Source organism: Loxodonta africana, chromosome X (genome assembly GCF_030014295.1).
Source record: "Loxodonta africana isolate mLoxAfr1 chromosome X, mLoxAfr1.hap2, whole genome shotgun sequence".
Classification (NCBI taxonomy): Eukaryota; Metazoa; Chordata; class Mammalia; order Proboscidea; family Elephantidae; genus Loxodonta; species Loxodonta africana.
In genome coordinates this window covers 142,495,442-142,522,231 of record NC_087369.1, presented here as the reverse complement: position 1 = coordinate 142,522,231, position 26,790 = coordinate 142,495,442, and the positions used below count along the sequence as shown (strand labels likewise).

The 26,790-nt window shown below is 38.4% G+C and overlaps 1 protein-coding gene across 1 annotated transcript; it reads right to left on the bottom strand.

Moving 5' to 3' along the window:
• Positions 1–629: 629 nt before the first annotated feature.
• MCTS1 (MCTS1 re-initiation and release factor) lies at positions 630–9,131 on the bottom strand. Its single transcript, XM_003414765.4, has 6 exons — positions 8,878–9,131; positions 7,599–7,751; positions 6,963–7,060; positions 3,963–4,096; positions 1,882–1,949; positions 630–836 (listed from the first exon to the last, which is right to left on the bottom strand). Exons 1-6 carry the CDS (start codon positions 8,886–8,888, stop codon positions 755–757), a joined length of 546 nt encoding a protein of 181 aa, XP_003414813.1. The 5' UTR covers positions 8,889–9,131; the 3' UTR covers positions 630–754.
• Between the last annotated feature and the right edge of the window lie 17,659 nt (positions 9,132–26,790).

Sequence of the window (26,790 nt, the reverse complement as noted above, 5' to 3'; positions counted from 1 at the left end):
AAAAAAAAGAAAGAATCAAGGGAATTTGAACAGTGAGCAGTTAATTTGATATTAAGAAATTGCCAAATATTTTTAGGTGTGATAATAGTATTTTGGTTATGTTCTGTTAAAAAAAAAAAGACCACCTATATTTTAAAGATACATATTAGTTACGGATGAAATGATATGTCTGGGATTTGCCTCAAAATAATTAGAGGGTGGGGTAGGGAGGAGTAGGTGAAGTATAGATGAAATAAGATTGGCTATAAATTGTACCTGGGTAACGGCTCCAGAAGGGTCCATTATACTGTTCCCTTTACTTTTGGGTATTTCCCATAGTGAAAAGTTAAAAAACAAAAAAATACACAAAAGAGAAGGCGCACTGCTGGGTGCCCTGGGGTAATGGGATAAAATTCCCAGTCTAGCTTCAAGCTCCATTAACTAGTCAGATTCTCCTTCTCCGGGGGTCAGCCATAAACTGGCAATTACAATTACCAAGTCCAACCCTTAATCTTGCATCATTAGCCTAAGAAAGGGCATTTAGTTGTCTGAGTTTGGTTACTTACCAGGTACCTTTTATCTCCAGTTTTGCTACCCTGTTCTAACTTGAGTTTTAAGAACAACTAAAATAATTTGTGAAGCTAACAGCATTTTAGCATCTGTTGAATTTATTCAGCATAACCAGAGACATTGTCTTCATGCCGTCATACACAGACACAAACACAGAAGTACAGCACGATATCCACGTTTAGCCCAAGTGCATTCCTTCTGAGGCTCATTTATATGTTTTCATATGCCACAGCCCATCATTTAAATAATGGATATTTTCAATGCCAATTCCTTTGTTGACTTTCTCACTGTGAAAGGAAAAGAAAACAAGGAAAAATATGCAATTATTATTTCACATATAGGGAATTTATATTGTTATCGTTAGGTGCCATCAAGTCAGTTCCAACTCATGGCGACCCTATAGGACAGAGCAGAATTGCTCCATAGGGTTTCCAAGGAGCAGCTGGTAGATTCAAACTGCTGACCTTTTGGTTAGCAGTCAAGCTCTTAACCACTGTGTCACCAGGGCTCTTTATTTATATTACACTTACATTATTATCTATATAAAGCTACATTACTCCACTGCAGTTCATGTCTTAAAGTGATCTAACTAGCGATTCTATAGAAGCAGAGTAACAGATGCCTCCATTCCAGGAGAATATCAAAGTGTTACATTAACCCTGAAACAAAATTAATAGGAATGATTTAGTCATCATATGGCTCCAATATTTTAAAATATACTGCCTGTATTTGGGTACTATAACATTTCCCTAACATGCTGTCTTTCCTATACCACCAGGTCAGTATACAAAAAAAAAACCCACTGCCATCAAGTTAGTTCCAACTCAAAGCCACCCTACAGGACAGAGTAGAACTGCCCCATAGTGTTTTCAAGGAGTACCTGGTGGATTCAAACTGGTGACCTTTTGGCTAGCAGCCATAGCTCTCAACCACTGTGCCACCAGGATTTCCCAGGTCAGTATACAAAAGATAAATACTGTGTGGTGCTGAACTCTATCACTGTTTAAAAACTAGCAGAAAAACATCTTCCCCCTCCTCCTCAATGTAAGTCTTACTAAATGAAAATATCTGAAAGTATCACATACGTGCATATAAAACAGCTAGCTTTTGTTTGGACTTGGGTACTTTTCAGAATGCTTAAGAAAGCATGCAGTCCTTAAAACAAAGTAGCTTTCAGTGGCTTTCCTAAGTGTTAACGAAAAATCAGAAATGAAGCTTCCGTTGTTGGATACTTGCATGATGTGATATGAACGAAAGCAAATTTCACCTGTAATTCTGATGCTTCCTGGGTAGGTTAGCTGAAAACCTAAGAGGGTCTAAAGTGAGACTTACATATCTTCTGCAGACATCTTCATGACTCCAACACACAGAGCATGCTGTTTTCCTTCTGCCATTATTGCCTGAAAACACAGCTAAGAAAACTTATCTATCAAAATGCCTTTATGTGGGGGGAAGTGGGGCCAAATAATGATTATGTTGCTAGTTAAGCCACTTTGAACCCATCTTGTGTCCTCTCCTAGATTGTTAACTCCTTGAGGGCAGGGGCCTAGCAGAGTCTCCGGCCACATTGTTAAGTGCTCAGTAAATGCTAAATGAATGTGTCTAATAATAATTGTTCATTTTCAAGTCAGATGTTAATACTTTAACTCAAACACTAACAAAACCAGAATAGGTCATTCAAAAAAGGAGATAAAATTTCTCGTATGTAAACATTAAAAACTGAAATAAATATCAATTGTTCTAGTGTTTTAATCACTGAATGGTTGTTTTATGTAAAAACCCATTGCCGTCGAGTCGATTCTGACTCATAGCGACCCTATAGGTCAGAGTAGAACTGCCCCATAGAGTTCCCAAGGAGCACATGGTGGATTTGAACTGCTGACCTTTTGGTTAGCGGCCGTAACACTTAACCACTACACCACCAGGGTTTCCGTTTTATGTAAAGGACACGTTAAAACAATAATTTTATTGCTACTCTATCTTTAAGAGCCTGATAAAACAGTTATAACCTTTTGAGAACAATGAGAATGTTCTTGGTTATCATTTGAAGCTTCTGGAAAGTTCAACACTGCAGTACATATTTTTAAAAAAGTAAAGGGTCAAGGATACATGGGACCTCTCGGTACTATTTTTACAACTTTCTATACATGTATAATCACTGCAAAATAAAAAGTATTTTTAAAAAGTAAAGGCTATGGTGTACTAGGAAATTTCTCCATTTAAGGGAAACTCCAGACCTATAAACTTACCAACACTTGTAGAAATTATAAAAATGTAACCTGTCCTCACAGAATACTTTTTTCTCCATTGGTTTTAATTCATTTATTCATTCAATGTTCCACAAATATGTAATCACATATTATGTAGCCAGTATCTATTATCAGTACAAGCTTTTCCTAAGATATGAATATACAACTTTTACTACCTCTTAGATATAACTGCTGCAACAAAGGATACTGTCCTTTTGAGCAAAGAATACATTCTCAAACCTACTCCAATGGCTTTTTCACTCCACAATGATTTCTCCATTTCCATCAAAGACAGTTCCTTTTCTGAGACAAATGGCCACTTTAGCTATGACAAAGATGTCCTCCTGTCCAGAATAGTTCACAAAAATATATTTAATCCAGAATATAGCGGAAACAGCACCATATACAATGGAGACAATGCTGAAGAATTATTCAGCTATGAGATGGATATTTTAAGGACTACCTGGGACTCTAACATTCCTCTTTGAGAAGACATGTTCTGAGGCCCAAAGAACCAACTTAAAAATGAACTTTTAAAATAAAAGTTGCTGATTGCTAATATTTCCCTATCTACCCGCTTTTAACACAAAATTTTGTTTGGGAAAGGAGATAACAGTACCTGGTGCCTAAGTTCCTTTCCCTTTTGAGTGATTTTACTCCAGTGTATAAAAGCGGCAAGCTGATGTCAAAGAAGTGATCTAATCATATCATGTATATCCTCTCCATTAATAATCAAGTGTTTGTACTGTATACTTAGTCTGGGCCCTAACTGGATTGAAATGCCGCTGGGACTCTTTTCTAACTTGTTTAATTTCTAAGAAGCTACCTACGATGGGATACAATTTAGTCTCAAGCGATAAAAAAAGAAAAAAAAATTACTTCCCATTTCTTCAAATGTAACCAGAAAGGCAAGAGAAAAGAGTTAACAGTAACTACCAAAAAACCCAATGAAGCAATTCTACTCTGCACACGTGGGGTAGCCCTGAGTCAGAATCGACTAGACGGCAACTAACAAGAACAGCCTCCAAAAAAGTGTATCTAATGTTCTCTTGATTGTAGAGCTTCCGGAAGTGGCATGAAAACAATGTATATGTTTTTATGTAAGTACACAATATATATGTTTTCAGCAAGGACACAATGAATGCCTTTTCCTGGGAAGGATACAACAATCGTGTCTACTGCAGCTGGGTAAAGCTTAGCTCCAGGAGAAGTTAAGCCTGGACACATGATATTTGCTCCACTGAGTACAAATTTGATGGCTCCTTTATCAACCTGCTGATGTGGCAGGATAAAAGGATCTAGAAGAAAAGAAATACATCATATAATTTAATATGACTAAGGAAGCAACAGAAAAAGGCAAAGGACATGAACAAATATTTCCCAAAATTACAGTATTCTAACAGATGCAAAATAAAATTGAGATACCATCCCTCACCTATCAAATTGGTAAATATTTTTAAGAAAATTACTTCCCAGTGCTAATGAGTGTAGAAAAACTGGCATTCCCATGTACTGCTGGAAGGCTTATAAACGGACATCTTTCTGTAGGAATATTTGGCCACGTGTATCAACAGCCTTAAAAAGATTCAAACTCTTTGACTCAATAATTCTACTTCTAGAACTTTATCTTAAGGGGGAAAAAAAGATATAAAGATGTTCACTGCAGCATTATGCATAAGAGAAATAAACTGGAATCAACCTAAATGTTCAACAATAAGGTAAGAGATAACGTATTTTTTTATGTCTATAATATCTATAAAATAGAACTATGTTTTCATGAATACTTAATGCTACGAGAAATGTTCATAATGGAGAACCCAATTTAAAAAGGAAAAAATATGCATTTGCACACACACACACACACACAGAGGAAATAATCAGATGAAAGTATACCAATATACTAACAATGGTTATCTCTAGGTCATAGGAATACAGGTAACTATTTGTTCTATATTTCTGTATTTTTCAAATTTCTATAATGAACACATATTTCCTTTTATAATCTTTAAAATATTTTATTTGTGTGTCTACACATAATTAGTAACCTAATTTTTTTTTTTAATGATTAAAAGATCCCTTCAGGATTTCCAACAATTACTAGAGAAAAATAAGCCTCTCAGGGCTGTCTATAGGTAAACTGTAACCCTCCCACTTGTCACAGAACAGGTTTTTGGTTTTTTTCTACAAAGAGCACAAATTAATTTAAAATCACCATAAATTAAACATCTTATTGATAAAAAGGAGCCTAAGTGAATGAATGCATCTACTACTCACAAGCCATAATTTGTTTTCTAGATCTTTATCCTCATTAATATTGGCCCTTAATAATAATCATAATAATAATAAATAGTAGTAGTGAACATTTATTGAACAATTACTACATCATTATAATGGCTACATTTATTGAACAATTACTACATCACTATAATGGCTATCGTATATTGAGCACTTACTATGTTCCAGGCACTGTTTAGGTGCTTTACATGCACTATCTCATTTAATCCTCACAACCCTGGAAGATATATACAATTATCATCTCCATTTTAAAGATAAGGAAACAAGGTTTAAAGAGGTTAAGTGACTTGTGAAAAGTGACATAATTATTAAGTAGCAGAGCTGGGAATTGAACCCAGGTGTGCCTAACTCAAGGTTCATGCTTTTAGCCACCCTATTATCTTGCTTCTTTTACAAGAATAACTAAGATTTCTAAAAGGTTGGTCCCCAGCAAAATACTATTAAATAAGAACATCTTTTCCCCCACAACTTATAATGAAAATGTTCAACATACAGAAACTTTGGAAGAATACTACAGTGGATACCTGGACACCATCTACTTAGATTCAACAATTGTTCATTAACATTGTTGTATTTTTTTTTATACACATACATTTTTTCCTCTAACATTTAAAAGTGAATTCATACGTAATACTTCAGTGTAAATAAGCACACATCTCCTAGGAATAAAGACATTCTAAAAAACTACAATACCATTGTCACATGTAAAAACTTAACAATATTTCTACAATATTATTGTATAGCCAAACCATATTCAAATTTCCCTCAGTTGCCCCAAGAAAGTCTTTTATAGCTTGAATTTTTGCTTGTTTTTTCAAACCAGGATCCAATCTAGGTTTACACCATAGATTGTCTCTTTGTTCTCTTTTAGATGAATATGAATTAGCATCACCAAAATATCTTAATATGACCAAAATATTTTCATTTAAAACCCATTGCATCAGGACTCAATTACTCTCCATCCCAATTTTTTTAACCTGGTGAATTCAATACTTAATCAAATAATTGTAATTAAATAATTGTAATTATTCCCTTATAAATACTCACCCAACAGCTTTACTGCTCCTGACCTCTGTACCACCAGGTAATTTAAAAATTTATCTCCTATTACGAAAATGCCAAACTCATTAAGTCACCACCACCACCACCAACAGAGCCCTCCAGTCACTCCCTTCCCTTCTGCCTCTTGGCTAGAATACCAGGCTGAAAAGCAGAATTTTACTTCACAGTTGAAAACTTCTTATGCACTGGGATCGTATCTTTCTTTGGATTTTCTTTTGTAATGTACTAATCTAACAACATGCAAATATGAGTACATAATAAACACTTGGTTTCATAACATCTGACCATAGCACTGGCCTAATGATTCCTGGGACTCCATATTTAGCCAGTGCTTTCCCCTACATAGAAATGTCTCTATTAGACAAACTTAGTTACAAATTTAAAAGAAGAAAATGCTTACAGCACTTATCAACTTGTGAATATATATTTGTGTAATTATCTAATTAATGTCTGTTCTCATATAGACTGTTAGCTTCATAAGGATAGGGATCATGTCTGTATTTGCTTCCCATTTTATTCTAGGTACCTAGCTCAGTGCCTGGCACATAGTAAGTTCAATAAATATTTGTTGAATGAATGAATGTTCTTTCCTGGGCTTTCTGAAATGCAAAATAAGAGAACTGTAACCAAATTTGCATTTTTTTAGATTTTCCACAACATGAGGATTCATTTTAATTTTACATTCCATATTTAAAAAAAAAAAAAATATGGAACCTAGTGCTAATAACACGTAACTATGAGAAGCCACTTTCAGCTCCTTTTGTGTCTTTCCATATCCCCAAATGTATGTTTTCTAACAAGACTTACATTTGTGAAGTAACCTTAGGGTTGGATAAAAAGGACCTTCTCTCTGTCTAAAAAATAGTAACTCTCCATTTACTGTAAGGATTTCTATATGTTCATGGCTGTAAGACAAATATCACAAAGTTGCAAGTTAGATACTTTGTTTCAAAAATGTATACAAGTCAAACATCCCTTAAAACTTATAACATGAAATATGCATATACAGAGATATAGTAAGCTGGTTTTTTTCTTTAATTTTGATAAAAGATCTAGACCAAAAAACATTGTTTAAATTGTTTTTCCTATCGTATCAGTCCAGTGGAGAAAAAAAAAGAAAAATATGACCTATTACAATTTTATTATTTTAATTCCACTGTTAGATACTTAAATAAAGCAAATCTCCACTGTAAAAACTGAAGTATATTAAACCAAACCCTAAATAAAAACACTTAATTCATTAAATAAAAAAACCAGTACACAAAGCCACATCTTTTGGACAAAGAAATATATTTGAATATATGACTATTGATAAATTCTGCTTATCTATTCCCATCATTAATCTATCAGTAGTTAATGTGAAAATAATTCTGTTTTTTGTAAGGACAGCCTAATCATTGAATATTCAGCTACTCAGAGCTTTACATAGAGACAAAGACTTACCATCGTACTATTTTGACAGGATCTTTCTTAGGCATGATTTGATTAAGCCATGGTTCAATACCTGGAAATTGCTCTACCAATTGATTCTTAATACCCTTAATAACTGAGGTTTTCAACTGGATGCAGTTGGACACATTTTCTTTTTCATCAAATCTGCAAAGGAAAAAAAAAAGGTATTTCTAAGTAAACAATCAGAATAGCTAGTCATCGTCTCCCAAGCATGTATTTAGATACCTAAAATAATTATGCAATAATTTAAAATAGCATTTCCCTTTTATTCAGCCCAGCACAAAACCAATGTCTTAATACAATATTAAAATAAACTCAATGTCCACAGCAATTAACTGGAGAGGGGAGTGGAGTAGGAGGCACGTTTCCCCTTATAATCTGTAGTCAGCTACACAAATGCCTTTTCTGGAAAATCCTGTCCAATTCTACCCAGGAAGAAACAGACTCCTTCCAATAATAAAACCTATGCAAAAAACAAAACCAAAAAAGAAAAAAACCCTCAAGTGTTGAGATACAGAAGACTAACCCAAACATAACAGAAAATTGACCCCAGCTAGGCTATGTAATTTGCTGACTTTTTTTTTAATGAAGATGATTTCTAAGATCCCTATTTATTTTTGCTCAAAATTTCATGTACAAAACCCACCTTCCTTTGCCCATGTTCCCCCCTTGCTTTTTGCGTCTACCAAATCTGGAAGGCAAACCCACTGGGTAGGTTCCCAAGGAATTTCTGTCTCCCTTACACTGAATAGCCTATGGGACAATCACGATATTTTCAAGACAATGTTAACCTAGCAGCTAGGCAATAGGCATGACAGGCCGCTTGTTTCCTGTCACGCAGACTCCTTCACTCCCATGACCCAGGAAGTCAAGCCTTCCTCTATTCAGTTCATAACTAATAACTTACGGCAGCGAGTGCAGGGCTCTCCTCTCAGTTAAAGAGGCTATGCCCCTAAAGCGCAGTGCAAGGATGTGATTGGTAGAACCCTAGAAATGGAGATAGGATTGGGGAAGGGGGCAAAGAACAGGAGAAAGGGGTAGGCAGAAAGAAAATGAGAGTTGGCGAGAGGAGACCGAAATCCGATTGAGGATTAGGGATGGAAAGCTTAAAGAAGTGTTGCGAGTCAGAGCATAATACTATAGAAAACCTTAGGGAGTCAGGATGGCAGGGGAGGGGGAGAGAGAAAGAAGATTGTAGCTCTCACCCTCTTCCCCACCCCACCCCCACCGCCTTTGTGAGCAGCCGAAGGAGACCACAGCATGTCCTTACTTCTTGAACATGATCCAAGGTGAAGGGGGTGACGATAGGGAAGGGCCCGGATTGGGAAAGAAATTGAATTAAGAAGGGTCCGGCAGATACCCTTACACGAGGAGGGCCAGCACTGACAGTCGGAGCAGTTGTCGCTAGCCGGAAAGCGAAAGAGCCAGTCGCGCCTTACGGCTTAGTGAAATCTGACTACTTCCGCTTCTCTGGACTCCACGTAGGCGCTTTTGCTGGTTCTTTTTGGGGTACGATTACTGTCCAGAGGGAGTAGCTAAAAGGGCGGGACTTGAGAAGGAAGATGAGGTAGAGCAATTCTTTCCAGTTGCAGGCAGCGAAGAATGGAAGGGGCGGAGAATCAATCTTAGCAGCAGTTATGACAGTTGTACGGGTTCCTCACAGGGTCAAGGTTCTTCCGTGTTCCGTTGCTACCTACAGCTAACCTACATTTTGTTCCTGTCTCTGGCCAACAAATGAATTGGTGCTTGCCGAACAGCATGAACGCAGGCAACCCAGGGGGTTTCATGTTACTGCCCAGCTAAATTTGAATTGCCGGTAAACAATGAATAATTGTTTTTGTATAAGTGCAATATTCGGGACGGACTAAAAATAATTGTTTCAAGTTGAACTATAAATCAAGAAAAGTAATGTCGTTGAAGGATAGAATTGCTCCTCCGCGAGCAATACTGAACAGTAAATCTCACTGTAGAGATAACTAACAGCTAAAGAAATCCGTTTTGCCTGTGTAATTTTAAAAAGGAGAGCTGATAGAAAAAAACCAAAATTATGTCATTCAAGGGTTTTGACCAACAAAGCAACCATAGGAAAATAAAAAATCCCGAACACGCACTACCGAGGAGGTAGGGTGAGTGTGCACTGATCCATAAAGCAAATACACCAGTCTCTCCAGGGAGAAGTAGTCTGGTCCATACTGCGGAGATGGAAGCTTCAAACAATCATAGCAAACGTTACATGCATTTTAATTGTCCAACTAACTCACCTTGCTTTGATTCTGTGGTTACCAGCAGTCTTAATCAATTGGCTTCCCATGAAGATCTGCCCCCTGGGAGAGAATTTGCTATTCTCAAATCCACGTGAACAATTATATTTGTCTTTGTAAATTAATAAATTGCATTCTGATTTATCAGTCTCTTTTTTTGAGCGTCCTTAGTGTGAATCCACATTCCCAGCATCACCCAATTCTGCAACATTTAGAACATTGAGTTTATGAACATGCAAAACTGAAGGCCCCTCCCCTCCCAAAAGAAAACAAAAACAAACTGAAGCCCAGACGCCAAGCTGTGGTTAGTGCTACATTGTCAGACTTCTTCCCTAACAGTCTTTCTTTCTTGGCAACTGCCACATTACCCTGGGAGTATAATGCACAATGTGTAATATATACTGTACGAACACAGTATAAACAATAAACAGTTACTGTGAAACAACCCTGGTGGCGTAGTGGTTAAGAGCTACAGCTGCTAACCAAAAGGTCGGCAGTTCAAATCAGGTGCTCCTTGGAAAACCCTCTGGGGCAGTTCGACAACGGGTTTTTATGAAACAATTTGAATGAGTGAAAAATAATTTGTATCAGAGTTACAGTAACATAATACCATATGTAATAACCATATACTCCACTTAAAAAAAAATTGCCTTCGAGTCGATTCCAACTCATAGCGACCCTGCAGGATAGAGTAGAACTGCCCCATAGAGTTTCCAAGGAGCACCTGGTGGATTCGAATTGCCGACATTTTGGTTAGCAGCCCTAGCTCTTAACCACTACTACACCTATATTCTACTAGCAATTAAAATTGACTTGGACCTAGAAATTAATAATACCTAGACGAATTTCCTAATTTCTTGAGCTTTTCGTTTGAGAAACCTACTAATTTTATACTTATTAAAAAGCATTATTCTGAAATTTTGCAATGGTATAAAATAATAAAAACCAAAACCAAACCGTTGCCGTCAAGTGGATTGTGACCCTACAGGACAGAGCAGAACTGGCCCCATCAAGTTTCCAAGGAGCGCCTGGTGGATTCGAACTGCTGGCCTTTTGGTTAGCAGCACTTAACCACTACACCACCAGGGTTTCCATAAAATAATAGCTAACTTTTAATTCTATAAAAATTACACATACTCTGAATTATGACAAATCTTACATGCGTGGAATGGATATGAAGTTACAAGTACATACATATTTTAATCTACTTTCACACATTCTGATAATTCCAGAAACCAAACCTGAATTATGACAAATGCCAAATTAGGTTATTAGTATTAATGAGATATTCAGTACCTTCACAAGCACCTTCATTCATAACTCACCTACACAGGTACAGAAGTAGAGTCTACTTTTCACTGCAATGCATTTCTGGATATTGTGTTGTAAATGGTTTTATCATAAAGTGGATTCTGTTTTTCCAAGGTTATGATTGAGGATTTGCACCTTACAAAGGATTCATCTTCACATAAATCACTGCTACAACAAACAGGATGTCATAAAAGAAAAAGTACCTCAAAATAAACCTCTTCAAAAATTAAAATAATAAACTCCATTTATTCTTGCAATAAAATATTTATTAAGGACCTTTGTTTTAGTCACACATGTTCTCTGTCCTATGATTTGTGCATAAATGTTCTGTGCAATTTATTTTACAAGAGTCTTCAATGTACATGCAGCACCTGACACAGAAAACCTATTTGACTAAAATAAGTAATCTAGCTATAATACGCATTAGAGGTTTATTTGAACAATTGTGGTTACCTTCTTAGAATGTTGAAAGGGTTTTTATAGAGTCATCTTGATATGGGGCTCTAACTAAAATGCCGCCCAAGGAAGTATGCAGTAAGACTTTCTTTTCTTCATAAACTTCTTTGAGCATGGCACCAAAACCCTTGAGAGCATCAAGGAAAGGAAAGGTTTCATTAAGAGCTAAGCCCTAGCTTTGAACACTGGAGGAGCTGCTTTCACTAAAAAAAAAAAAAAATTGGGCCACTGCCAGACACCTGCTGGGCCTCACATATCTCAGAATCCACAGTCTGTGAAGCCTTCCCTTAGGGTCACGTTTCCCACAAACTCCCTCTCAGCCTTGGACCTGATAGCCTGCTACAGCCTCGCCTTATTGTCTCCCACAAGGGCAAGACATACCTAAGACTTGCGCCCCCCACACCCACCACCAATCACTCTGCAGAGCACAGGTGAGAGAACGCATTGGCGCTGTGTTATGGATTGAATCCTAATACACAAAAAAATATGTGTTGGAATCCTACCTGTAGACGTAATCCTGTTTGGAAAAAAGGTTTTCTCTGTTAGGCTAACGAGGCCATGTCAGTGTAGAGTGTGTGCTATACCTAATCATTTTTGCGTTATTAAAAAGAGCAAATTAGACACAGATGGATGCATATACTGGGAAAGACAGATGCCACCTGAGGATTGCCAAGAATCAAGGAATTCCTGGGGCTACCAACAAGAAAGGAATCAACACAGCTGTCCCTGAAAAAACTAAAAACAGAACTACCATTATTGTTGTGTGCTGTCAAGTTGATTCCAAATTATAGCGACCCTATAGGACGGAGTAGAAGTGCCCCATGGGGTTTCCAAGGGCCAGCTGGTGGATTTGAACTGCCAGCCTTTGGGTGAGCAGCCTGAGCTCTTAACCACTTCACCACCAGGGCTCCAGAACTACCATTATGATCCAGCAATTCCACTCTTAGGTATATACCCAAAAGACTTGAAAGCAGAGACTCAAGAAGAGACTTGTACACCAGTGTTCACTGCAGCACTATTCACAATAGCCAAAAGATGGAAACAACCTAAATGCCCATCAACAGATGAATGGATAAACATAACGTGGCACATACACACAATGGAATACTACTCAGCCAGCAGGAGGAATGAAGTCTTGATACATGCTACAGTATGGATGGAGCTTGAAGACATTATGCTGAGTGAAATAAGCCAATCACAAAAGCACAACTATTGTATGACCTCACTTATATAAAAAGAAAAGTCAAATGTATAGAGACTAAAGTTTATTGGTGGTTACCAGGGGCAGGAGGGAGGGCGAAAGGGGGTAACAGTGATGGAAAAATCGCATTGTTCAAGGGTAGTTGCACAGCCGATTATTCTAATTGCTGTCAATAAGTAGTAAACCTGTAAAAAGTTCAATAGGCAAAAGTGCAATAGATATTGTCTCAGTTAACTAGTGCTGCTATTACAGAAATGCCACGAGTAGATTTAACAAATAGAAGTTTATTCTCTCAGAGTTTAAGAGGCTAGAAGTCTGAATTCAGGGTGCCAGCTCCAGGGGAAGGCTTTTTCTGTTGGCCCTGGGGTAAGGTCCTTGTCATCAATCTTCCCCTGGTCTAGAAGCTTCTCAGTGCAGGAACCCTGGGTCCAAAGGACATGCTCCACTCCCAGCGCTCCTTCCTTGGTGGCATGAGGCCCCACTCCTCTCTGCTCACTTCTCTCTTTTACATCTCAAAAAGAGATTGGCTTAAGATCCAACCTAATCTTATAGATTGAGGCCTGCCCTATTAATATAACTGCCTCTAATCCTGCCTCATTAACATCGTAGAGGTAGGATTTACAACACATAGGAAAATCACATCAGATGACAAAATGATGGACAATCACACAATACTGGGAATTATGGCCTAGCCAAGTTGACACATTTTTGGGGGACACAATCAATCCAGAACAGATATTTTTACAACAACGACAAAAAAAAAAAAAAAGAGTAGCTGCTGAAGCTGCTTATATACAACAAAACACCTCATGGGATTAGGTTTCTTGGTTTGGAGGTTTAGGGTCATGGTTTCATGGGACATCCCAGCTCATTGGCCTAATAACGTGTTTAGTGCTTCTGTTCTACCTCCCAGTTCATTGTGGAGTGCCAGAAGTCTTAAAAGTTTGCAAGTACCACCCAAGGCACAACAATTGCTCTCTATTCACCTGGAGCAACAAAGGAAGAAGGGCAGTCAGGAATAAGAGGAAGATGTGGAATGTGAGGCTAATTGCCTCCATGAACAACTACCTCCTCTGTCAGGAGACCAGAAGAACTAGATGTTGCTCAGGTACCATTACTGAACATTTCGATCAAAGGTTCCATAGAAGAATTGTGATCAAAAGATGGAAAATTCAAAACAGAATGTCAAAATGTCGTTGACTCCAGACTTCCTTTTGGATGAACCCCTGAGACTATTACCTTGAGATGTTCTTTAAAAGTTAAACCAAAAATCCCCTGAAGCCTTCTTTAAACCAAACAATGGTTTAGCTTCTTAATTAGTAAAGAATGTCTGCTTTAAGCATTTTACTCTTTTAAAGAACTTATCTATATGGGATAAAATTGACAACAGGAACTGGAAAGGATAGGAAGCTTAGGGGCAGTGAGTTTGTTAATGGGGGAGGAACAACTTGGAAAAGGAGGGTGAGGATGGTTGTACAACTTGAAGTATGTAATCAATGGCACTGAATTGTACATGTAGAAATTATTGGTGTATGTTTTGCTGTATATATTCTTAACAAAAAATAAAACATTAAAAATATTTGCAGAAATGTGAGACAATGACACTCTTCTTATTAGTTTTTTGTTTTGGAAATATTTTTCATAAAAATGTGTCAGGTTAACATGTAATAATTTCATTATTATTTTATAGTGAACAGATTTTTAATTTCTAATACAGTAAATGTTATTAGGTATAACCCACATAAACAAAAGCTCTTTGGGGGTTTCAGTAACTTTTAAGTGCTACTGAAGAGAAAGCCGAGATAAAAATGTTTGCAAACCATTGTTATAGATGAACCACTTGTGCTACTATCTAAAGCCTATGCTTCCACTTGTGGACCAGATCCCCTCCTACCTCAGCTACTTCAGGTCATGGCTTCACCACTTATCACCTATCTCACTAGCATTATACTTTTTTGTTGTTTTTTTTTTTCCTCTTCACTGAATCACTTCCATCAGCGTACAAAAGTGCTGTTACTTCTCCACCTTAACAAAACTCTTGATCCAACTTCCTTCTCGAGCTGCATTTACGTACTCCCATTGCATCGAAACTCCTGGAAAGACAAATGCTCACTGTTTCAAATGTCTCTTCTCCTATTCTCTCTTGAAGTCACTTCAGTTAGGCTTTTGCCCCAACCACTCCACCGAAACTGCTCTTGTCAAGGTCCTCAATGACTTTCAGATGGTGGCTAAGTTTTCTCTCCCATCAGGTGGGGTAGGAGTCATATAAGTTCTCATCTTCACCTGTCTGCAGCACTTTACATACTTGATCACTTCTTCCTGGAAACACTTTTTTGTATTCTCTTCTTTTGATGTTTCTCCTACCTCATTGGCTGCTCCTTCTCAGACTCCTTTGCTGATTCCTTCTTTTCTCCCAGAGTTCTATCCTTAGTCGTCTTTTCTGTCCACACTTCCCCCCACCTCTTGGTGATCTAGTCTCAGAGCTTAGAATACCATCTATGTGCAATGACACCCACATTTATATCTCCAGCCTGGACTTCTCAAACTGCAGATTTGTATATTCAACTGCCTACTTGACTTCTCTGCTTGGATATCTAAGAGACATCTCAAACTCAACATGTCCAAAACTATGCTTCTAGTCACTCCCCTACACACACAACAAAACCTATCTTACCCATTGTCTTCCGTTGCTGACAACTCCATCTTTTCACTTGCTCACTCCCCAAAACTTGGAGATTTCTTTTACTCTTTTTTTTTCTCTCACACTCCACATCCAAGCCATCAGCAAATCCTACTGAGTTTTTTCTTCAAAATATATCCAAAATTCGAACACTTCTCACCACACTCACAGCTCCTGTCTTGATTCAAGCCCTCATTATCTCTTGCCTGGATATTATTTGAATAGCCTCCTAGCTGGTCTTCTACCTATACCCCTTACCCCAATCTATTCTCAACACAAGCCAGATTTTCCTGTTAAAAATGTCAGTCTCTTCTCCACTCAAACCTCTCCAGTGACTCCCCATCTCATTCTCAGTAAAACAAATATTCATACAACTTACAAGGTTTTTAATTATCTGGATTCCTGTTACCTCTTTGACTTCACTTCCTACTTACTCTTCCCTGCTTTCTCTGACTCCTTCTCCAGCCACACTTACCTCCTTGCTATTTTTCCAACACCCCAGAAATGCTCACACCTTAGGGTATTTGCACTGGCTGCATCTTGACTCCAAACTGGCTTCCTAATTTGCCTCCTTGCTTCCACCCTTATCCCTGCCCCCCCCACCCTGTTACCATTGAGTCAATTCTGACTCACAGTGCCCCTATATGACAGAGGAGAACTGCCCCATATGGTTTCCAAGGCTGTAATCTTTAAGGAAGCAGACTGCCACATCATTCTACAGAGCAGCTGATGGGTTCTAACCTCCGACCTTTCAGTTAGCAGCTAAGCGCTTAACCCCTACACCACCAGGGCTCCTCTGCCCTCACTTACAGCCTATTTTTCACACAGCAGCTAGAGCGAACCTTTTAAAACATAAGTCAGATCACGTAACTCTCCTGCTCAAAACATCCAGTGGCTTCCTATCTCACTTATAATAAGATCCAAAGTCCTTACCACAGCCGAAAGGCCCTACGTGATCTTGGCCCTGCCCACCTCTCCACCTCATCCCCTACCATTCTCCCCTTCCCTCACTCTGTTGCAGCCACACTGCCTTCTTGTTATTCTACAAGCATGGGCCCTTGCTCATCTGAGCCTTATTATGTAGTTTTTGTTAGCCCTTAGGTGAATAGAATTAAATTAATCATCGTTGATTCACAGCACATTATCGTTATCAATCCAAGCATAGCTGGGATTTTTTTTTAGCAAAACATACCAATTCAACAATTTCTATATGTACAATTCAGTGACATTAGTTACATTCTTCACCTTTCCCAATATCCTCTTCCGAATTGTTTCACCACCATCAACACAAACTCACTGCCCCCTCTGCTGCTCATCTAACCTTTCCACTTGCTGTTGTCAAGTTGATCTCATACAGATAATTATTTAAAAGAACACAATGCTCGTGGACATTCTTTTCTAATTAAGCTAAACTACCGTTTGGTTTAAAGATGACTATAGGGTTGCTCTGAGTTGGAATCAACTCCACAGCAAGAGTTTGGGTTTTGTTTTTGTTTTTTAAGGGGAGAGTTTCGGTTTAAGGTTTAAAGATTTCCTCAGGGTAATAGATTCCGGGGTTATCCAGCCTCAATGACTCCAGGCATAGCTCATTTTTAGTTAATTGTTAATAATGTAACCAATAACCAAATCTAACTGTATGGTGCCCTGCCCCATTCCTCTGTCTCCCCCACCCAGGGGAACCATCATCCTGAATCCCGTGCTCATCATTCTGAGGCATTCCTTTTTATACAGTTTTATTGTGTGTGTGTATTTCCAAAAAATAATATACTTTCATTATAATTTATTTTAACTTTATAAAAAGGGTATCAGGCTATATGTACTCTTTTGGGATCCATTTTCCCCCTTAATATTTAATTTTTAAGACTTGCCCATATATATTTGCATGTTGCTATATTTTATAACATTTCAGGATCTTAACACTTTGTTCCCTCTGCCTAGAATGTGCTTCCTTTAGATAGTCACGTGACTCCCTCTCTCGCTTTACTCATGCTATAACTCAAATGTCATGTCCTCAGAGAGGTCTTTCCTAGTACTATCTGAAATAGTACTCTCTAGCCATTTACCTTCTTACATCTCACAACTATACTGAATATTCTCTCTTTGCCTTTTCAATCTATTCTACCCCTTTCCACCCTACTCTCTGTCCTGGCAGACCGCCCTTTATGGTCTGCAGCAATAGCTTCTTTGCCTTCTGGGTTCCCCATTGGATTTTGCCTATGAGAGATGCCGTTAAGAGATAGGAGGGCCTTGTGTGTTTTTATTGGCTTTATTCCTAAGTACAATATTGTTCTTGTTGCTATTATGAATGGGATCTTTTATGTATCACCTTTTAAATTTTGCTACTGCTGGCATATAAGAAATCTACTGATTTTTTAAGTTGTTGTAAAATAAATATAACAAAAAGTTTGCCATTTTAACCATAAAAATGGTAAAATTCAGTGACATTAATTACATTCACAATGTTGTGCTACCATCACCACTATCCACTTTCAAAATTTTACATCATCGCAAACGGAAACTCGGTACCCCTTCGGCAATAATTACTCCCATTCTGTCCTCCCCCCAGCTGCAGGTAACCATAATAAACTTTTGTCTCTATACATTTGCCTATTCTAGATATTTCGTATAAGTGAGATCACACAATGTTTGTCCTTTTGTATTTGACTCATTCAGAATAATGGTTTCAAGGTTCATTCATGTATCAGAATTTCATTTATTTTTATGGCTGAATAATATTCCTTTGTATATATATACCGAGGAGCCCTCGCGGTGCAGTGATTAAGTGCTTGGCTGCTAACTGAAAGGTCAGTTGTTGGAACCCACCAGCCACTCCGTGAGAGAAAGGTGTAGGGGTTTGTTTCAGTAAAGATTACAGCCTTAGAAACCCTATGGAACAGTTCTGCTCAGTCCTAGAGGGCCGTTATGACTCGGAATTGACTTGACAGCAACGTTTTTTGTTTGTTTTGTTTTTTAATGTATATACCACATTTTGTTTATCCACTCATCTGTTGACAGACACTTGGGTTGTTTCCACCCTTTGGCTATTGTTAATAATGCTGCAATGAACATTGGCGTACACATATTTGAGTCCTTTTTTTCAAGTCTCTTGGGAATATACCTAGGAGTGAAATTGCTGGGTCATATGATAATTCCATGTTTAACTTTTTAAGGAACTGCCAAGCTGTTTTCCATGGTAGTTGCTCCATTTTACATACCCCTCAGCAATGCACAAGGGTTCACGCAGCTCCACATCCTCACCAACACTTGTTAGCTTCCGTTTTTCTGATAATAGCCACCCTAGTGGCTGGGCACAGGACCCTGGGTGGCACAAACAGCTTGTGTTCAACTACTAACCTAAAGGTTGGAGGTTTGAACCCACCCAGCTGTGCCATGGAAAAAAGGCCTGGCAATCTGCTTCCATGAAGATAATAGCCAAGAAAATCCTATGGAGCACATGCACTCTGTAACACATGGGGTCAACATGATTTGGAATTGATTCAATGGCAACAGATTTGGTTGTGGTTTAGTGGCTGGGTGTGAGGAGTCCCTGAGTAGTACAAATGGTTAACGTGCTGGGCTGTTAACCAAAAGGTTTGAGTCCACCAGAGGCTCCTTGGAAGAAAGGCCTGACGATCTACTTGCAAAAAATCAGCCATCGAAAACATTATGGAGCACAGTTCTTTTCTGACACACAGGGGTTGCCATGAGTCAGAATTGACTCAAAGAGCAACTGGTGGCAGTGGGTGTGAGGTGGTATCTCATTGTGATTTTGATTTGTAATTTTTAATGACTAATGATGTTGAGCATATTTCATGTACTTATCGGCCATTTGTATACCTTCTTTTGAGAAATGTCTGTTCAAGTCTTTTACCCATTTTTTAATTGCATTGTCTTTTTTGTTATTGAATTGTAGAAGTTCTTTATATATTCTGGGTATTAAACACTTATCCAATATAGGGTTCCCAAATATTTTCACTCATTCTGTAGGTTGTCTCTTCACTATCTTGATAAAGTCCCTTGATGTAAAAATTTTTTCTTTTGTTGCTCATACTTTTGGTATTTAAGACCCCATTGTCAAAAACAAGGTCTTGAATTTTCACCCATTCATTTTCTTTTAAGAGTCTTTGGTTTTAGTTCTTATATTTAGGTCAAATATCCATTTTGAGCCAATTTTTTTATATGATGTGAGGTATGGGTCCAACTTCATTGCATATGGAGATTCAGTTGTCCCAGCATCATATGTTGAGGAGACTATTCTTTCCCCCATTGAATGGACTTGGCACCCTTGATGAAATCAGTTGGCCATAGATGTACAAGTTTATTTCTAAACTCTCAATTCTATCCTGTTGGTCTATGTCTATCCTTATACCAGTACCACACTGTTTTGATCACTGTAGCATAATATGTTTTGAAATTAGGAAGTGTGAGTCTTCCTACATCATTCTTTAGGAAACCTCTTGATTTTTGTATGCTTATCTTGTCCCCAGCGGCTTTATTGCATCTAATAGTTTTTCAGTAAATTTTCTTAATTTTCCCAGGTAAGTAATTATATATTCTGTGAATATAATCTTTGTTTCTTTGTTTGTAATCTTTTCTGGTGGGAATATAAAATGGTGCAACCTCCTTGGAAAAGTCTGACAGTTCCTCATCATGCTAAACATAGAGTTACCATAAGAACCCAAAACCAAACCCACTGCTGTCGAGTCAATTCCAACTCATAGCAACCCTACAGGACGGAGTAGAAATGCCCCATAGGGTTTCCAAGGAACCAGACTGCCACACCTTTCTCCCACAGAGTGGCTGCTGAGTTCGAACCACCCACCTTTTGGTTAGCAGCCGAGCGCTTTAACCACTGTGCCACCAAGGCTCCTGGAAGTTACTATATGACCTAGAAATTCCACTCCTAGGTGTATACCCAAGAGAATTGAAGACGTATGTCCATACAAAAACTTGAACACAAGTGTTAATAGCAGCATTACACAAAACCAACCCACTGCCGTCAGGTCGATTCCAACTCAGAGTGACCCTATACACATAATAGCCAAAAAAAATGTAAACAACCCTGTCTTCATTATTTAGTGCTGCTATAGCAGAACTACCACAAGTAGGTGGCTTTAACAAACAGAAGTTTATTCTCTCACAGTCTAGGAGGATAGAAGTCTGAATTCAGGGTGCTAGCTCCAGGGGAAGGCTTTCTGTCTCTGTTGGCTCTAGGGGAACGTCCTTGTCATCAGTCATCCCCAGTCAAGGAGATTCTCAGCTCAGGTACTGAGTCCAGTGCAGCTTTGTTTGCTGGTCTGAGACCCTACTCCTCTCTGCTCACTTCTTTTACATTTCAAAAGAAATTGACTCAAAATACAACCTAATCCTGTAAATTAAGTCCTGCCTCATTAATATAACTGACTGTAATCGTGCCTTATTAACATCATAGAGGTTAGAATTTACAACATATGGGAAAATCTCATCAGATCACAAAATGGTGGACAATGACACAATACTGGGAATCATGGCTTAGCTAAGTTGACACACATTTTGGGGGACACAATTCAATCCATACCAAACCCAAATGTCATTAACTGATGACTGGATCAACAACTGTGGAATATTATTCAGCCATAAAAGAATGAAGTACTCATACATGGCTACAATATGGATGAACCATGAAAACATTATGCTCAATGAAAGAAGCCCAACAGAAAAGGATACGTATCGTATGGTTCCATTTGTATGAACTGTCCAGGACAGGCAAATCCACAGAGGTAGAAAGTAGATTAGTAGTAGCCCAGGTTTGGGGGGAGGGGAAGATAGGGAGTGAGAGCTAATAGGTACGGTGTTTTTTTTTCAGTGATGAAAATGTTCTAAAATTAGAAAATGGTGATGGTTGCATAACTTTGTGAATATACTAAAACCATTTAATTTTATACTTTAAAGGGGTGAATTTTTTATCTCAACAAAGTTATTAAAAAAAAAAACTATCCTGTCTAAGGAATTTTAACCAAAAAAAAATCTAAATGTATTTTTTTTTTTTTTTTTTTGCTTTAACCACTTCAACTACCGCGCCACCAGGACTCCATGTACAGTGAAACCTGTGAGAGTGGGAACTAGACGGGAGTGCCTTGTTTTTCTTGGTCTTGAAAGTTTTTGCCTTTGACAGTGTGCAGTCTTAAACCACTTTTCTGTCACTCATTTTAGTGAAGAATTTTTTTTCCTTCTCTGACAGGTTTCTGCCTTTCACAGGTTTTATTGTATAATCAACCTTTTTAAACAGTGTTATGATTGTCCGTAAGTGTTATTTACATAATCTATTGTTCCTGGGGGAAACTCTGGTGGCGTAGTGGTTAAGTGCTAAGGCTGCTAACCAAAAGGTGGGCAGTTTGAATCTGCCAGGCGCTCCTTTGAAACCCTATGGGGCAGTTCTACTCTGTCCTATAGGGTCGCTATGAGTCAGAATCGACACAACGGCACTGGGTTTGGTTTTTTTTGGTTTATTGTTCCTGGGAGAAATATGTAACCTCAAATGGGCCTGAACGTCTGCCCAGCAATCCTAATACATATCTCTTGTCAAGTCATTCTTAACTGTTTCTCCACTTTTCTCAAACTTCTGCCAACTTACCACCACCACCACCACCACCACTGTGTTCAGCCAATGACTTCGCCTCCTACTTTATACATAAAATAGAAGGGAAGATGGGATTGCCCTCATAACTTGCAACACATTCACCCCCATCCCATCCCACTTCACTTTTCTCATTCTTATAGCAACAGAGGAACTGATCCTCCTTCTGAGATTAATATCTCCATCTGCCCTTTGGAAACCATAAATCCACTGCTGTTGAGTTGGTTCTGACTTATGGTAATTTTTAGTAGAACTGTGCTCCATAGGTTTTCAATGGTTGAACTTTTGGAAGTAGATCACTAGGCCTTTCTTCTGAGGCACCTCTGCGTGTGTTCGAACTACCATCATTTCAGGTAGCAGCTGGGGGCATTAAGCATTTGGAACACCCAGGAACTCCATACCCTTCCACTTTCTCAGATACCTTTACCTTATGAATGATCCCTTTTCTCTCTTGATTTTTCAGTCTCTTTCTCTCAAATCCTTTCCATTAACTTGCTAACATTCTTAAGTCTCTCAAAGCTCCCTCTAGCTATTTCTGTCCTCTGCTTCAAAGTGAAACTTCTCAAAGGCCTGCCTATACCTATCTTTCTTTCCTCACTTCTCAAGCCTCTCCAATCTTCCTTCTACCTCTGTCCCTCTAACAGCTTTTGCTATGGTCAATGTGGTAGGTTAAAGATGACCATAAACATTTTGCTATTTCTCCCATCTAGGTGAAGTCTCATTTCCCTTTCCTTCAATCTGGTCTGGTCTTAGTGATTTACTTAACAAAAGAAGGTAGTAGAAGTGACATTCTGGAGTTTAGAAGGCTAGGTCATAAGGAGATAGGCAGCTTCTACCTGGTTCTCTTGGATCCTTAAAGCATTATGTAAGTCTGACTACCCTGAGTCTGCCGTCCTGTGAGGAGACCCAAGTTAGCCACATAGAGAGGCTGTGTGGAGAAAGAGATGCCCAACCCACCCCCACTATTCCAGTCCCTAGCCATTCAAGGCATCCCAGCTGAAGTTCCAGACATCATGAACCAGAAATGAACCACACCCAATGTGCTCTGTCTGAATTCCTGACCCAAATAATTGTGAGATATGATAGTAATAAATTATTATTTTAAGCCATTAAGTTTTGGGATAGTGTATTATACAGAAATAGATAACTGAAACAGTAAAAAAAAATGACTTCCATGTTGTTAAATCCAATAGACATGTTTTCATCCTTATCCCGCTTGACCTGTCAGCAGCACTTGCCATAGGTAACCATTCCCTCTTTCCAAAACATTCTCCCCCTTGGCTTACCTGACACATCACTGTCCTTGCTTTCCTCATATCTCTCTGTCTGCTCCTTTATTCAGCTACTAGATGTTAACATTCAACTCAGTTATAGACGTCTTCTCACTTTATAGTTTCTCCTTAGGTGATCTCACCCATACCTTGGGCTTCAGTTACCACCTCTGCTCATATATTTCACAAAATTGTATCTCCAGGTTTTCTTGAGCTCTAAACATTTTTATTCAAATGCCTACTATACATCTCCTCTTAGATATTTCAGAAGCACCTCAAATTTAACATGTTCAAAACCAAACTCTTTTCTTCCTCACCCCGCATCCTCAAAACAAAAACCAAAACCTGGTCCTCTTGCAGTGTTTCCTATCTTAGTGAATGGCACACTCATTCATCCACTTGCACAAGCCAAAAATCAGGGAGTCATCTTTGCTACTTCCTCTCTCTCATCTCGATGTCCAACCCATCCTGAAGCTCTATCAACTTTACCTACTAATTATCTATTAAAACTCTTTTTTTTCTCTCAATCGCTACCACTCTCAATACCTCTGTCTAAGATAATTTTCTTTTCTCACCAGTAATAGCCTAGTTTATCTCCCTGATTTGACTGTTGCCCCCTCTGATAATTTTTTACAGTCAGAGTGATCTTTTTCAAAACCCAAATATGTTTGTTTAAACTTTTGATGGTTCCTTTTGTTCTTAGGATAGGGACATAAATCATTAATATAGCCTCAGGAGCCCTCATCTCTTAAAACTCTCCTTGTTTTCTGAGCTCCAGACACACTTTTGTCCCTCATATGCACTGGGCTTCCCCCTGCCACAGGGCCTTTGCACATGCTTTTACCTCTTCATCCAGTGCACTTTTCAGATCTCTGAGGGGGTTTTACCTCCTCAGGCGCCCTTCCTAACTCTTATAGTTCTGTGTGTGTTCCATATGTTTCTATAATGATTTCAAACCTCGTAAGGTGTAAGTCATTATTATGCTTTCAAAATACATATGTATAAGCACTCGTAATATGAACTTAGAAATAGAAATTTGTCTGCCTTTGTGAGGCTCTCTAACATTATAAGTCATTAGAAACCTGTAATTCATAAGAAAGTTATTTTGAAAATTTCTGAACTTAGAAATATGTGACATGTAAAGAACCTTTAAGTTCACTTTGACCTGACTTGCTGTGACACAAGAAAACATAACATAATCTCTAAACAACCTCTGAAATCTCTAACCTTAAAGAAAAGATGCATCATTCAGCTACTCTCTGACCCTGGAGAAAAGACATAAACACACCAGTCTCTGACGTTGCACTGGCCCTTGTCATGTGAAGCCAAGGTGACAGATTCACATATAAACCCTAAATTTCTGCTCACTCACTGAGAGAAGGCAGAGATGGAATTGAGATTCTGTCCACCACCGCCGACCTTGGACCCTAGCTACGAGGGACCTCCACCAAGTTCCAGCCATGGTTAAGCCTTCCTCCTAAAGGTAAAAGCCTGAACTCTAAAGATTTGGACTCTAACCATTGAACTAACATTGTAATTGTTATTTCTGATTCTCTGGTTCTAAATGAATGTTGTGAGGTCTTACTTGCGTACCTTGCGATGACTACCTTGAAATAAACAAAACGAGTTTATGCATGATAAACCTAAGTATCAATTAATTTTCTAAGATAAAATCCTATACAACAGTGTACCTGTCCTTCAGAGTACTCATCATAATCATAATTTTATATGTGTTTGAAAGAATATTTGAATAATATCTATCTACAAGAACGACTCGATGGCACTAGTTGTTTTTTTTTTTTTTACCTGACTAGACTGTAAGTTTCATGTGGCAGGCACCGAGTCTGATTTGCTCCACTCTGTGCCCACAGTGCCTGGCATGTGCTGGGTATTGAATATATATTTGATGGAGGAAGGGAGGGGAGAAGGCAGAAAAGGCTGAGGAGAGAAGGGAAAGGAAGAGAAGAGAATCTCTTACTGTGATTGATTATTTGTAAATTTTCTCCTAATATTCCTAAGAGTCTTCGCCTTATAGATCTAATTCATGCTGTTAATGTCCATAAAGGTCCATGACTGTCCCCTGTTCTTGGTGGCATGTACCTTTTATCAGTACGAAATATTCCTTTGTATTTTTTAATATTTTGGTTTTGAATTTTATTTTTGTCTGATTCAAATATTATTGCTGTTTGCTAGCATTTGGACAACTCAAAGTTCTACTGTTTCTTTGCTCACCACCACTTCTATTCACATATTTCTCTTTCTGGGATTCATTTTCCATTTTGCTGTAGTACATACTTGAGTAATTCAAAGAAGCTCTGAACATGTCTGAATTGTGTTCTGAATATATCTGAAAATTAAGATCAGAAAATTTGAATTCTATTCTTTGTATTATTCCACCCAGTCATCCCCACTGAGGGTCACTTGTTCTATTTATTCATCTTGGTCTCTTTTAGGCTGTAGATTTCCTCCAAATATTTCTGGTGATCCTTCGTTCTCTAAGGGATACAGATTGATTAGGAAGGATAACTTTCCTGGCTTTCCTCTGCATTTATATTAGTCTGTGTCCCTGACTGGCCTGTCTCCTGAGTAGGAAGGTTCTATGTAAGTAAATTGAGTGCGTTGACCTGGCAGGCTTCACTTTAAGGTGGGTGGGTACAGGGAACCCTGGTGGTACAGTAGTTAAGAGTGCACCTGGTAACTGAAAGGTCAGGGGTTTGAACTCACCAGCTGCTCTGTGGGAGAAAGATGTGGCAGTCTGCTTCCATAAAGATTACAGCCTTGGAAACCCTATGAGCAGTTCTGCTCTAACCTATAGGGTCACTATGAGCCAGAGTTGACTCCATGGCCATGGGTTTGGTTAACTGGGGGGGGGTTAAGGGGAGACAGAAGGGGTATCCTCTCTATCTCCCTGCAAATTGACAACATCATTTTACTCTTAGAGTGGAGAACTTTAGAGTATTTCTCTCCTAGTCAAAGCTGCCTTTCCTTTTTTGCTTTTCTCTATATTTTGTAGAATTTCAGATTATACCTAGGTCTGTTCTACTTTTTTCTAGGATTTTACACTGACACTAGCAAGCTTTTAGAAGTAAATAGCTCACTTTTTTTACTGTGAAATTCTAAGTTTTAGCCTTTGAATGTGTTGGGGGAAGGAGGAGCAGGGCCTTTCATGCAAATGTCCTCCTTTTCTGAATGCGATTTTTTAATTAACTGGAAGCTCCCCTCCTTTGCATTTATTAATTCTGAGATTTTCTTTTCTCTGAATTTGCTTCAGTAATTTTCTCTTGCATATTTTGGACTGGACTCTTCCTCATTTCTTATCAATATGATTCTATCTGATTTCTATCCTCAAGGGCTCTTCACAATTTCTGGACTTCTTATGGTACACCT